The sequence below is a fragment of the Malania oleifera genome, chromosome 10 (genome assembly GCF_029873635.1).
Source record: "Malania oleifera isolate guangnan ecotype guangnan chromosome 10, ASM2987363v1, whole genome shotgun sequence".
In the NCBI taxonomy this organism is placed as follows: Eukaryota; Viridiplantae; Streptophyta; class Magnoliopsida; order Santalales; family Ximeniaceae; genus Malania; species Malania oleifera.
This window is the reverse complement of record NC_080426.1, coordinates 86,038,873-86,053,096: the sequence shown is the minus strand read 5'-3', so window position 1 is coordinate 86,053,096 and position 14,224 is coordinate 86,038,873. Positions and strand designations below refer to the sequence as shown.

The window sequence follows — 14,224 nt, the reverse complement described above, 5'->3', positions numbered from 1 at the left end:
CCAGCCTCCGACCGTCATATACAACTTGGCTCAAGGCTACTATATCAAATCCTGAACCCTAGCCGTCAAATAAAACCCAGCCCCCGGCTGTCATATACAACTCGGCTCACAGCTGCTATATCAAATCCCTGTATTTTTCTTAAACAGTTCCAGTATTTCACAAACATTCACAACTCGGTTGTACTATAATCCCCAAAATAATATTCATCTACCACACGATTTTTAGTATTTTGAACATAGCCCATAGGCAACTAAGAAACACAGTATATTTGGTTTATAAGGTCAAACCAAACTTTCTACCGTTCATTTTTAACACAAAATACCATATCATATATCCTAGATTTTAAAAAGGTCCATTTTGAATGGTTCGTTTTTGAAAGAATAACTGAAAACGTAAATATACATACATATGAAGCAGTCTTATTAGTTCAACTTTAATAAAATCCTAACTTAACTTAATCCCCTTACCTGTTTACTAAGAGAGTTCCTATGACGCTCCTAAAGTCCACCCTATGGCGATACAAATCCCAAAATCCTGAAACCACATTTCCCTCAGTTGAATCAACTTGAATCCTAAATTAGCAACCATTAAACATCCCCAGGCCCATACACCTTATTTAACTAATTACATGCTAGACAGATAACTCATTTCTACCCTTACCTTAACTTTGGAGTGATGCTTGGAAAGATCCTGTTCAAAAATCTACTCTGCTAGACTTGTAGAGAATTTTTCCCAGATCCTCATGGTAACTTCTGATCATCGATTCAGGCGACGAACAACAAGAAATCGTAGAGATAAGGGGTGGGGGCGTGGTTAGAGAGAGAGAGAGAGATTTTTTTATTTCTTAATGAAGAAATATGTTTAAAATCTATTTATAAGTCGTTGACTCGGTCAGATTCATCGACGAAATGGAGCCTTCGTCGACGAGTTGTAGAAGGACGTTCATTAATGAAAGAAAGGGTTCATCAAAAAACCTTAAACTTGAAATTTCCTGACTTTCAGGATTTCATCATCGACGATGCCTGAACTTCGTTGATGAGACACAGAAGGTCATTCGTCGACGAAGACAGGGGATTCGTCAACGAGTCCCACTGCTTAGCCCTTTTAAAATTTCCCTTTCTTCTTTTCTTATTTATTTCTTTTATTTTTCTTGGTTCGGGTTTCTACATCTCTAGCAAAGTAGTTTTTGCATTCATGCATTTCATGCATAGTCATAGCCAATGTGTCCTTGCTCATGTTCCAATTGCCTACAAAAACAGTGTAACAGGGTGGTAGAACCAAATTCGGGGTTCCAACATTGGGTAGAACAAGGCAATCTTTCTACATCCTTATAATACTAGAAAGAAAGCCAAGATCATGGGTGAGCATTTGGAGAACCGCATGAGAGGTGTTGAGCAAAGTCATGAGAAGACCCATCAAGACGTTTGTGAGATTAAGGATCAATTGAATAAATTAATGGGGATACTCACTACCATGAGTAAAGGGAAAACTGTGCAATTTCTAAAACCCGCAATTGAAGAAGATCCTTTATTTCCACGAGGATTTACACCTATTAGTGAACATCCGGTGAATTTGTCAACTGGCTCGGGACCAAGCTCGTACTCATTTATCTCAATGGCACCAATCTTAATATTTCAATCGATGCGAGATATACAAGCATCACTAATCATAAATCCTGATATCCATGGAAGGGGAATAGTTAGGGAAATGACTAAAAAGCATACCCTTAGTTTAGAAATGAATCATAGATATGACGTATTGGAAGAACGTTGCTAAGCTATGGAGGGAACAAGCATGTTTGGTTCATTGGATGCTTTTAGTCTGTGTTTGGTGCCCAATGTGATTTTACCCCCAATTCAAGGTCCCAAATTGCGAGAAGTTCAGTGGGTTCAAATGTCCATTAACACATTTAAGGACGAAAATGGTTGCGCATTCTGATAATAATAAGCTGCTCATCCATTGTTTCCAAAATAGTTTGTCTAGGGCAGCTATAAGATGGTACATTTAGCTGGATCAAGCAAATATTTGCACTTGGAAGGATCTAGCTCATGCTTTTATTACACAGTATAGACATGTGACTGAGATAGCTCTAGACAGGTTAACTCTACAAAATATGGAGAAGAATACAAGTGAATCATTTAAAGAATATGCTTACCAATGGAGAGGAATGACAACACAGGTTCATCCTCTAGTTAAGGATAGGGAAATAATTTCTTTATTTTTCAACACCCTCAAGGATCCATATTTTGGCCATCTTTTCAAAAGCACTCTCCATAATTTTGTAGATTTGGTAATCACCGGAGAAAGAACTGAAAGGGCATTTAAGATGGGAAGGATGAGCAACTCAAGTATTGGGTAGGGAACTATGAAGGAAGGAATGTGCAAAAACTAAGATGAGCAGGTGCAAACAATACAAGGTCATTTTTATGGAGGAGGTAATGTTAGAAAGAAAAGGATGCTCATCGAATAGAGTTCCATCCTGGATTGAATGGTCGTCAATATGATGCAGAAATGAGGGTGGAAAACTAGACATATGCTTCAGCAAAATATTTCATTCGTAAAAAGGACAATATCCCATAAATTCTTTTTTGTTTAAGTTGTTTTGAATATCAATGAAATAAAATGCATTTCAGTCTCCTATCATTACATTACCCTTTGACAATCAACTTTCGCCAAATTTTGTCTATTTTTTCTTGTATTTCATGCAATAATACAGGAAATGGTTTTGCTAGTATGGAAGACCTAGAACTGATAATTGGCTTTGAGAATCCAATTCAATGGGACAAAAAAATTATGACTGGTGGAGCTAAAAAAGTATGTCAACGATCCATAGTGATCCTCGCAAAGATGGACTTTGAATGACCATATGTTGTAAAGAGGAATTTTTCAAGGTGAGCTTTGAGGCTAGCTAATCTGGATGAGAATGATCTACTACACCCAAGATATTTTGCTTGATGTATTGTGAACCTCTCGATGAAATCAATAAAATTTCTTCACTTTTTATTCTGAAATTATGGATAGCATATTATAGAAATTACAATCATATTCTGATCAAATGACGAGAGACCAGTGTATCCAAAAAGAATCCGATAATGAGTTATCACTTGTTAACCCTTTTGGGCCTAAAATTAAACCAGCTCTTTCTTAAAATCAGTTTACCAAAAGTTTTAACTAAGGTTTGGGTCATTTAGTATTTGACAATTCATTTGAGGTAACAATTATCGGCCAATAGGATGGCAAGTCAATTTTCTGCTACCCAAGAGGAGAATCAAAGAAGAAGTCCCATGACAACCCTGTTGAGCTTGAAAAATTTCTTTCATACACCATCCAGGGATCATCCCCCGCACTTGGGCAATGGCAAAAAAATTAGCATAAAGCCCTGAGAAAATCCAAAAGGATGAATGAACCAAGCCCCTTCACAAGAAAGAAAGCATAAGATGTAGTAAAAGAGGGGAAGTACAAAAAATAAAATAAAAATAGAAGATAATCAAGGGCATGTTTCGTAGGTAATCCTTGGCCAAATATTACCTTTGACAAAATTGATAATTTTAGGCCTTATTAAATCATTTTCTTCTTTAACCAATACCCTCAGCTTACATTATGGTCCAAATAAAAGTTTTGGCTGGATTGACACATATTGTTGTCTCAAATGAGTTGTCAGACTCGTTGTTGAGTCTGAACTATGTTATGACCTGATCCTAACAAGGTACATAGGCAGCTTGTCCAAATGACAAGTGTGGTCAATATCTTGTAATACTAGGGGCACAAATGTTATTATGGGAAGGGGTGTTTAAGCTTTGGTTTCCATTTTCTTTTGAAAAATCTCATCCTTAGCCTACGTTTCGTCCCATGTCTGAAAGTCCACCTTGAGATCAGAACACTAATGAGACATTTACTACAATTTGGGACGAAAATACTAAATGAAGATGCTGGACTCGAATCAAGCAAATCTCATTGAAGGATGACATTAGACTTTCAACAAAAATAGGGTACAATAGATAAGCAAAGTCAGTTATGCTCATAACTCTAAAAGAAGGAAAGTTGTGGGGTGGTTGCTTGTTGTTTTCTTCTTTAAAGTTGGCATCAGAGCTACACAGCGTCAAAATACTGGTAAAGCCATTTCTTGTTTAAGCAGCACGGAAAATAAGTAAATTGACACAAATGTACCTTTCATTTTCATTCTTAATGAGATTGTAATATATGGTTGCATTTTTTTTCATTTAAATTCAAAATGGTTTAAATAATAAGGGTGCAGTCTTAAAAAGATGGTCATGATCATAAAAATTCAATGAAACTCATTTTCCACAATCTCAATACAAATAATTCCAGTAGAATAGCTTCGTCATAAGAAGCTCGAAGCAGATAACATGCCAAAATGGAGGCAATAAAATTCAGAGGCATTTGCATCTCAAAATACAATTGATATTTTCAGCATGGGATCATCACTTCATAAACAGGGGCATCAATAACGGAGATTAAGTTTTCAAGATACAGAAAGGCTGGAGTTATAGAGTTTCATTCTCTAATTAGACATGTGTCATGTTCTCAAGACAGAAAAGGTTGTCATGTATTGCATGCATAGCATCAGAAATGATAGTAACCAACATGCATGTATAACAGACACTCATGCATCCATGAAATACATGTTTTCTTGCATAAGTTTTACATACCCATTTTTGTTCTCGCTCGTTCAAGTCCTTATTTTATAAGAATTCAAACGGTTGGAATTCTACTTTTCAAAATGGGGAATCAATCCTCAAATCCAAGTGGTTCTTGCAAAAATATCTTTCAAATATTGGGGCATTAAGCCTCCAAAATTCAAATGATCACCTTCAAATTTTCCAGAGTAACATCCAAGTTATTTTGACTATCCTGGTAATCCAAGTAGTCGCATCCAAGTTGTTTTGGCTATCTCAGAGGCATGTGGCATTAGTTCGCAAATCCGAGTAGTCACATTCAAGTTATTTTAGCTACCTTAGAAGATCTGAGTAGCCACATCCAAGTTGTCTTAACTATCTCGGTAATCTGAGTAGTTACATCCAAGTTACTTTGGGTACCTTAGAAGATCTGAGTAGCCACATCCAAGTTGCCTTGACTGTTTTAGTAATCCAAGTAGTCACATCCAAGTTGTTTTGGGCATCTCGGAGGCTTCTGGCATTAGTTCCTAAATTCAAGTAGTTGTATCCAAGTTATTTTGGCTACCTTATAAGATCTGAATAGCCACATCCAAGTTGTCTTGACTATCTTGGTAATCTAAGTAGTTGCATCCAAGTTATTTTGGCTACCTTGGAAGATCTGAGTAGCCATATACAAGATGTCTTAACTATCTCCGTAATCTGAGTAGTCGCATCTAAGTTGTTTTGGCAATCTTGAAGGCATGTGGCATTAGTTCCCAAATGTGAATAATAGCATACAAGTTATTTTGGCTACCTTAGAAGATCTGAGTAGCCACATCCAAGTTGTCTTGACTATCTTGGTAATTCGAGTAGTCACATTCAAGTTATTTTGGCTACCTTAAAAGATCTGAGTAGCCATATCCAAGTTGTCTTAACTATCTCGGTAATCCAAGTAGTTGCATCTAATTTGTTTTGGCTATCTTAGAGGCATGTGACATTGATAGTTCTCAAATCCGAGTAGTCGCATTCAAGTTGTTCTGGATATCTCAGAGGCATGTGGTGTTTATAGTTCCCAAATCTAAGTGGTCCCCTTTCAAGTTATCTTGACTACCTAGGAGGCATGTGGCATTGAGAGTTCCCAAATTCGAGTAGTCGCATTCAAGTTGTTTTGGCCATCTTAGAGGCATGTGGCATTTATAGTTCCCAAATATGAGTGGTCCCCTTTCAAGTTATCTTGGCTACCTCGGAGGCATGTGGCATTGAGAGTACCCAACTCCGAGTAGTTGCATTCAATTTTTTTTTTTGCCATCTCAGAGGCATGTGACGTTTATAGTTCCCAAATCTGAGTGGTTCCCTTTCAAGCTATCTTAACTACCTCAGAGGCATGTTGACTTGTTCTGAAATGTGCTTCCAAGTGTAGAAGTGTCAAGTTGTATCAAGGATAAGTCCAGGATCATATTTCCCAAGGACCACTAATTATCAAAGTATTTATGAAAGTTTATTGAAAATATGATGATGTAAAATGCCATGTAAAATTCTTTTGGGGTTTTTTATGTTTATGAAAATAATAAGCAAAGTGGGAAGTACTCAAGAAAAATACTAAAATGAGATTGAAATTTTACCAAGATTCAAAAATATAAATCCAATACCGCAGAAAAAACAAAACAAATTCACTAGAGCAAATTATCAAACACTTGGGTTATGAGTCCAACTTCCATTGCTTCCACCATTTACTAGTTTCCTAGGCATTACTTATCTTTTTGTTAATATAATCAAGACATTAATAAGATGAAATATGCAAACCTAAGCTCAAGTAAACTTGCCAAGTCCCAACGGAACAAAATTAATACCCTCACTAAGCATCAATCGAAATTCATGTAATACTTAATTGATGAAAATTTTAGATTAATTCAAGGTTTTGTTGTGCCTAATGTCAACAACAAAACAAGAAATAAAAGCAAGAGATTTATCAACGATCATCATTTTTCATTATTAGCCAAATAAAGGCGTAAAATTAATATTAAAGGAAGCCTAACAAATCATGGAAAGTAATAGAAATTGAACCGCAACCCAAGTGGTAAAACTTAGCCAAACATATTTACAATTCAAAATTTTCGGAACAAATTAAACCAAAAATAAATCATTCAAAACCATAAAATAAATGACAATAACAAATAAATGGATAAAGGAAGAGAGGAGGAGAAGAAAAAGTGTGAGAAAATCCCAAGCTTGGTCGAATCTACTATTGACCTATGGTGCTACGCATGACCCTTTCTCTTTGTGCACGACTCCCTTTTTTCCTTTTTATATTTCCCCACACAGCCTCAACAAGCCGTTGCTGTCCTATCCTGCTCCCCAGCCCTAGCCTTTAAATTAAAACCCTATTTTATTCTACCACACAGCTGCCTCATACCTCTTTTTTTTTTGTCCCCAAGCTGCCCTCCTTTTGCATTTCGATTGCATGGCCCATGCAATCTTATGGGCCTTCACGTGCTACCCTGTGCTGAATTTTATCTCCCCTCCAATAGATGCTCCCATTTGCACACGACCCACACTTCTTTATTGGCCTTCACGGTTCTCTTTACAAGTTGCATGCATGTGGCCTCCTTTTGCATGACCCATGCATGCTCCTTTTTGCTCTAGCCCACATTAATTTTCACTAAAGCTTCACGATTATTATAAGTTTGGCCCAAACTTTGCATGTATATATTTCAATGGTCTTAACGGTTGCATCTTTACTCCCTTTTTGTTTCTTCTTTAATTCTTGAAAATACCCCTACGATAATTAAAGACAAATGCTCTTAAATTTATGAGCAAAAATAGAATAAAAAACCTAATGTTATAAATTGTGCTCCATTTAAAATAATGTGCATACCTAGGGCATTTAATCCAATTTGCAATAACAAATAAATACATTTAAACACCTAATTATGCAATATTTGACACTTAATCACACCCCCCAACTTGCGTTTTGCTAGTCCCTAGCAAATAAAATGAATGCACTCATACAAGGGGAAGTTACCAACTACAATTCTAATATTTTTGAAAATCACATGCCATGAAATAAACTTGTTGAGTTTAGGAACACAGAAAACAGATTAATCAAAGTTTAGTATCAACTGAGAGATTTGTATACCATTTAGTTAATCAACCAAGGTAATTGAATGTAACAAAGTTCATGTACATGAAAATAAGACTAGAATTCCAAAATTACCAAGAGATATTAACAGTTTCACTTACAACAACTAATATGAGATAACCACATGGTCTTACTCTAATTCAAAACCATTGTAGTGGCGACTTTCACGCTATTATACTTTAGAAGGCACCTATTTTCTTATTTAGTAAGGACCTCGATAATAGGTAGCCTTTTCAGTACACAAATGTACAATGGTGGCTTTCACACTATTACACTTTAGAAGACACCTACTTTTTTATTTTGTTAGGACCCCGGTAATAGGTAGCCTTTTCTAATACACAAATATTTCCTTTTTTTTTTTCATTTTTTATTTATTTTTTATTTTTACAATTGATCCCTAGCTTGTTTCTCATTTTAATTCGCTTTAGACTTATTTCTAAGTCATTAGGATATGGTTCATTAGAGTCCCAAATAGTCAAAGTGTAAATCAACAAATAATGACCCAAGGTAGTCTTTCTAAGTATTCTATCCTATGTTGTGTGTGTTTTGGCAAAAAATTTAGTTTATTTCCCTTGGTTGAAACTAAGTGAAATGGATAAGTTTCTCTTTTGATCTGAACTTTGATTTGCACTATATTCTACATGTTTCATCTCCTCAAAAAAAAAATTCCAACATGTAAAATTCAATAATAAGGAATTTAGTATACTTTGAGTTCATTACCAGCACTTCCCCAAAGTAGACCGACATATGTCTAAAGTACGCAAAAAGAAAAGTAAATTCTCTTCCACCCCCCAACTAGAATGTAGCATTGTTCTCAATGATGCAAGAGAAATGAAGGAGTTTACACAAAAGAGCAGTTCAAAGAAAAAAAAAACAAAAAAACAAAATAGCTATAAGACGAACCAAGTAGTAAAAGAAAAATTAAAGGAAAGAGTAAAAAGAAGTACCTTAACAACTTTGAAAAAGTGCAACCCAATGAAATAAAATAAAATAAAATAAAAACTGAAGAACAAAAGAAAACAATGAGAGAAATAAAAATAAAAATGAAAAGATAAAGAAGCTACATTAAGTGGGATCAAGCAGATGTATAGTAGATTCCTCGGGTACAAAGTTAAAGATAAAAGGCTTGAGCCTTTGACTATTAACCTTAAAAAATGTTACCATTGTAAGGGTTTAGAATCTTTATAGCACCATGGGGGAAAACATTTTTTTACCACAAAAGACCCACTCCATTGAGACCTTAACTTACAAGGGAACAAGTGTAATCGAGAGTTGTACAATAACATATGTTGGTCAGGCGTAAAAGTCTTACGTTGTATGTGTTTATCATGGACGTTCTTCATTCTTTCCTTGGACAACTTCCATTGGACAGATGCCCTCCTTGCCTACCACTATGATGCACAACACTCCTACAACTCTGACTCCACTTTCCCAGCCATCATATTCCCTTGCACAATCTCGGCCAGCAGTAATAACTCCACCCACCACACCTCCAACTCTAAACCATTCCACCCATACTCATGGTATGACTACCTGGTTTATGAATAATATTCATAAACCCAATCATCTTTACCTTGCCACAAAACATCCTCTTCCTCAACCTGTAGAGCCCACATGTGTGTCTAAGGACTTGAAGGATCCCAACTGGCAGCATGCTATGTCAGAGAAGTTCACTGCTTTGGTTAAACATGACATATGGGAGCTTGTTCCACTACGCTCCACCAACAAACCCGTTGGTTGCAAATGGGTTTTCCGAATAAAACGAAATCCTGATGGTAGTATTTCTCGTTATAAAACAAGGTTAGTGGTCAAAGGTTTTCATCAAAGTCATGGTTTTGATTATGATAAGACGTTCAGCCCTGTTGTGAACCTGGTGACTATTCAAGTTGTCCTCTCCATTGCTGTTCAAAAAATTGGCCACTTCGACAGTTGGAAGTTAATAATCCATTTTTGCATGGCCGACTTCAAGAGGATGTTTTCATGGTTCAACATTCAGGGGTGGTTTGATCCTAATTTGTCTTCTCATTTGTGTAGGTTAGAAAAGTCTTTGTATGGCTTAAAACAAGCACCTCGGGTTTGGTATCAAGAATTGAGCCCTTGTCTTCTTCATTTTGGATTTCAGTGGTTGAAATCTGACTCCTCTTTATTTATCTACAATTGTGATGGAGTTACTCTATTTTCTAGTCTATGTGGATGATCTCTTACTTAATTTTGCTGCAATCTCCAACATTGTTCAGCAACTTGGTCATCGTTTTTCTCTAAAGGACCTTCGTCCCTTAAATTATTTTCTTGGTGTCGTAGTGATTTTAGTCAAACATGGGTTGTTCGTATCTCAAAAAAAATATAATCGGGATCTTCTTTCTCCCACCAAGATGGGCGGTGCGAAGGTAGTGATGACTCCCCTTGCCATTAAGGATCTTCTTTAGCTTCATGATGGTTCTTCTCTTGCTGATCCGACTAAGCACCGTTGAGTTATAGGAGCTTTACAATATCTCTCTCTTACTTAGCCCGACATTGCCTTTCCAATCAATAAGTTGGCTCAGTTCATGCATAAATCATCTCAGCTTCAATGGACTACAGCCAAACGTGTATTGCATTACTTGAAGGGCACTCTTAATCATGACATTCTCCTCAAACACACAAGGAATCTCATTCTTCAAAGGTTCTCTGATGTAGATAGGGCAGGTGATAGGGATACCAGATCATTCACCTCTGCCTATCTTATTTTTCTAGGTGATTGTCCCATTTCCTAGAGTGCGCGAAAGTAGTGTGTTGTGGCTCGTTCATCCACCGAGGTGGAATATCGTCCTCTTACTTCAGCCACCTCTGAGTTTGTTTGGATTCGCTCATTATTTTATAAACTCGGTATTATGATACCTAAGCCTCCACGTTTGTTTTGTGATAATATTGGTGCTACTCACTTTACTCTTAATCATCTAATGCATTCGAGGATGAAACATATAGCTATTGATCTTCATTTTGTTTTTGATTTGGTCACCAACGGATTGCTACAAGTATCTTATGTCAGCACACATGGCCAGCTTTCCAGCTTGCAAACCACTTAACTAAAACTCTATCACGTTAGAAATTTCAAACTTTGTGCACCAAGATCGTCTTATCTGATGGCACACCTATCTTAAGGGGGTGTATAAAGGAAATCATGTAGTTGTACTAGATTTCTTGACAATCGTCGAGAGTTATTGCATAGCCCATCGATGGTTTTAGATAGAAAAATTTTCAGAAGGAAACCGTCACTAGTTTGATGAAATTGTCAATGGTGTACTAAAATCATCGACAATTTTAGCCATTGCTTATACAGTCGTGGATCTCCTTATTTTGAATATTGGTTTATATCCGATAGCCTGAGATTCTCTTATTATATTATTTGAATATCTGTTAATATCTAATAGCTTAGGATCTTCTTGTTATGTTATTTGAATATTTTTAAATTTGTAACTACCATACTTTGTACAATTCTTATATATAGGACATCTTCATATCAATGAAAGCATTCTGCAAATTCTATAGTTTGAATATACAACTTTAGCCGTTGTTGATATAGTCGAGGATCTCCGTATTTTGAATATTTGTTGATATCCGATAGCCTGAGATTCTTTGTTACATTATTTGAATATTTGTTGATATCTGATAGCCTAGGATCTTCTTATTATGTTATTTGCATATTTTTGAATTTGTAACTACCATACTTTGTACAATTCCTATATATAGGACATCTTCATATCAATTGCAAATTCTATAGTCTGAATATTAATCACAGATTGGTGTCTTGTTGTCTTCCTCTTTCTTGGGGAGTAGCTGTCCAGCTTCACCCACAAGCCGACCATCTCGCAATTGTTTAGGATTTTTCTAATGGCTTTCTTTAGAGAATGTTCAAAGAAAAATGGTTGTTCAACAAAAAAAAGAAAAATAAAAAAGAAAAAAAATAAAAATTTAAAAAATTTGGAGACAAATGGAAGAGATTTCTTTGAAAGCATTTAGGAGTAATTGCTACTGAAAAGGCCACAACAAAAATAAATCAACAAAGTGCTATTAGATCGATATTATAAAATCGAAAATAGTATTAGATGACAAAGTTCTTCAAATAAATCAAGTTACAAACATACCCACATATACACATGTCAAAGTATCATAAGATTTGTCTTATAAGAGTGAATGCGTGCATGCACCTGTTTAATGAAACTAAAACTAAAGAAAGACAAGGGCACAAAATTGGCTAGAAGTACAAAGAATGGGACATGAAATATGAAACTAAAAAAGAATTGATTATTCAAAAATTATTAAAATATGGAGGCATAAGTGACTTTAACCTCTTGAATTGTCAAATTAAGGCTCTAAACACCACCAATATCAATTTGGGGTTTCCTTTAGATGAGCTTACCTCATACCATCCCATTCTTTTGGTAAATTCTCTTGTTTCCAATACTAAGCACTCTTTCCTTTCCTACAAGAACAAAGTAATTATTTTGTTTGATGGTTGATCTCGACAAAGTTGACGAAAAATAGTTTTTAAAAATATAGAAGTTGGAATTTGTGGACTGCATTTTAAAGAGAGGTAAAATGCTTTAAATCCTACCCAAATGATGCCACTATATGCGAGCTCTTACTTATCTCATGCCGCTAAAAAGATATTACCTCCTAATTTGAATAAAATAGGAAGAAATTTATTTCAATAATACATAATAAACTTATTATTAACATAAAGGAAGATCGAGTGACACATGCATGGATCATGCAAAAGCGCTACTCTAAATAGCATCTTTTAATTTCAAATGTAGCTTGATGTAGTATATTTTATTAAAATAAATTGAATGATTTAGTATCTTTTCTTTATAAAACGCAAGATCATTCTAGATGTATTATTTATGAAAATAAAGTTTCACCCAAATTTTTTTCAAATAACGCAATATCATTCTAGATGTATTATTTATAAAAATAAAGTTTCACACAAATTTTTTTCAAATATTTTTAATTAAAATAAATTTAAATTTGGGAAAAACTCATGTTTTGGTGGATAACCACAAATCTACTTAAAACTACCCCTCTCTCTGCTCAGCCGCGACCCGCGAGGGCTCTCCACGTTCCGCCTGCAAACGCAGCCTCACCGCCGCCATCGAGGCCAGCCCGGCCACTGCGCCGCCGGCCAAGACCAGATCACCGCCGTGCGGCCATTGTCCGCCCACTGCCGGCCTGATCTCTCCTCTCTCATTCGAGAAGTCCTAACCGCCTGCAAGCCTATCGCCGCCGTTGCGCCGTGATACCGTAGCCTCCTCCACACGCCGGTGATCACGGTCTCTCTCTCGCTCGCTCACGTTCAGAGGCGTCTCCACAGCCAGTGGGCACCTCCGCCGTCTCGCCTTGCTCCTCCCACAGATCCGCATTCACGTCGCCGACGTGCAGCTGTTGCCGTCAGAAAGGCCTCACTGCGAACACCGTTGAAGCCACCAGATCACCATTCGCGTCTAGACATCTTCACCGCTGCCTCCATCGAAGCCTCAGAATCGCGTTCGGATACACCTCCGAGTCTCCTCCAGGCTTAAACTTCAGGTGCGAATATTCCTCTGCTCTTCCTTCGAACCTACTCGTGCTCTCATCTCTGAATCTTTTCTCTCTCCAAGAGCCTTCAGAACGTCACCTATCTTTCCATCACTCTCGTTCAATTTCTTCTTACCCAAACACCAGATGCCAAGTTCTCAACCCCAAACCCATGGTTCTAAGTCCTAACTCTTAGGCTCCTCAAACCCTAGACACAGATACCTGCAACGAAATCTTGCGAAGCGGCCATGGATTCACATGTATCCTCAACAGAGCAGGCCTGAATTGGAAGATTGTCTTCTGATTAACCATGTTATGTAGGCTTTTAGATCATATCGGTTTCCGGTCTCTGATCTAGGATTTCTAGTCTTTTGGGATTCAGATTTCTAGCACTCTATTGTGAGGCTCTTTCCAATTAACCCCTCTCAAATTCCTGCTCTACTTCCTTTGGACTAAACTTTCTGTTCTGTAGCAAACAATAGAGTAACGATAGAGTATCCATCAGTGACTAAAGTATACTCATGCAGATGAATATATAATTTTAGAGCATGAAAGTTGAAAGGTTAAATTCCAGCAACAACCCTTGAGTTTTTAGAATATGACACTCTATTCCTTGAGTTTTGAATGTTAGTTCTAGTTCTTCTATGTAAAATATAAATTTTAAATCGATAAAGAAAACTGAAATATTAATTTGTTGACATTTGTTTGTGGCAATTCTCCAACTTTTCCTGATTTTATTCCAACTAGCATTTTATTAAATATGATATTTAACTAAATCTGAAAAGTGAGCTACAATTCGACGAACGGCTAGTTCGAGTTGATTTTTCAATTATATCATATTTTTTAAAGATATATTTAGTCATTTAATTCACATGAAATGTATATAACAAATATTTCGGAACAATATAATTATCT

The 14,224-nt window shown here is 36.3% G+C and overlaps 2 protein-coding genes across 7 annotated transcripts in view; both read left to right on the top strand.

Annotated features, from left to right (window-relative positions):
- The window catches only part of LOC131165752 (dolichol-phosphate mannose synthase subunit 3-like), a 68,722-nt gene that overhangs the window by 9,712 nt on the left and 44,786 nt on the right, over positions 1 to 14,224 (top strand). For 5 of the 6 annotated variants that reach the window (XM_058123790.1, XM_058123785.1, XM_058123787.1 and 2 more), the window contains exon 1: positions 12,800 to 13,321. The exons of the other annotated variant lie outside the window; for it this stretch is intronic. The gene's annotated coding sequence lies outside the window, so the exon portion shown is untranslated. Of the gene's footprint in view, positions 1 to 12,799; positions 13,322 to 14,224 lie in introns of those variants that run through there. 6 annotated transcript variants of the gene reach the window in all.
- LOC131166760 (uncharacterized mitochondrial protein AtMg00820-like) lies at positions 9,414 to 13,032 on the top strand. The gene is made up of 2 exons (XM_058125332.1): positions 9,414 to 9,790; positions 12,831 to 13,032. Exons 1-2 carry the CDS (start codon positions 9,414 to 9,416, stop codon positions 13,030 to 13,032), a joined length of 579 nt encoding a protein of 192 aa, XP_057981315.1.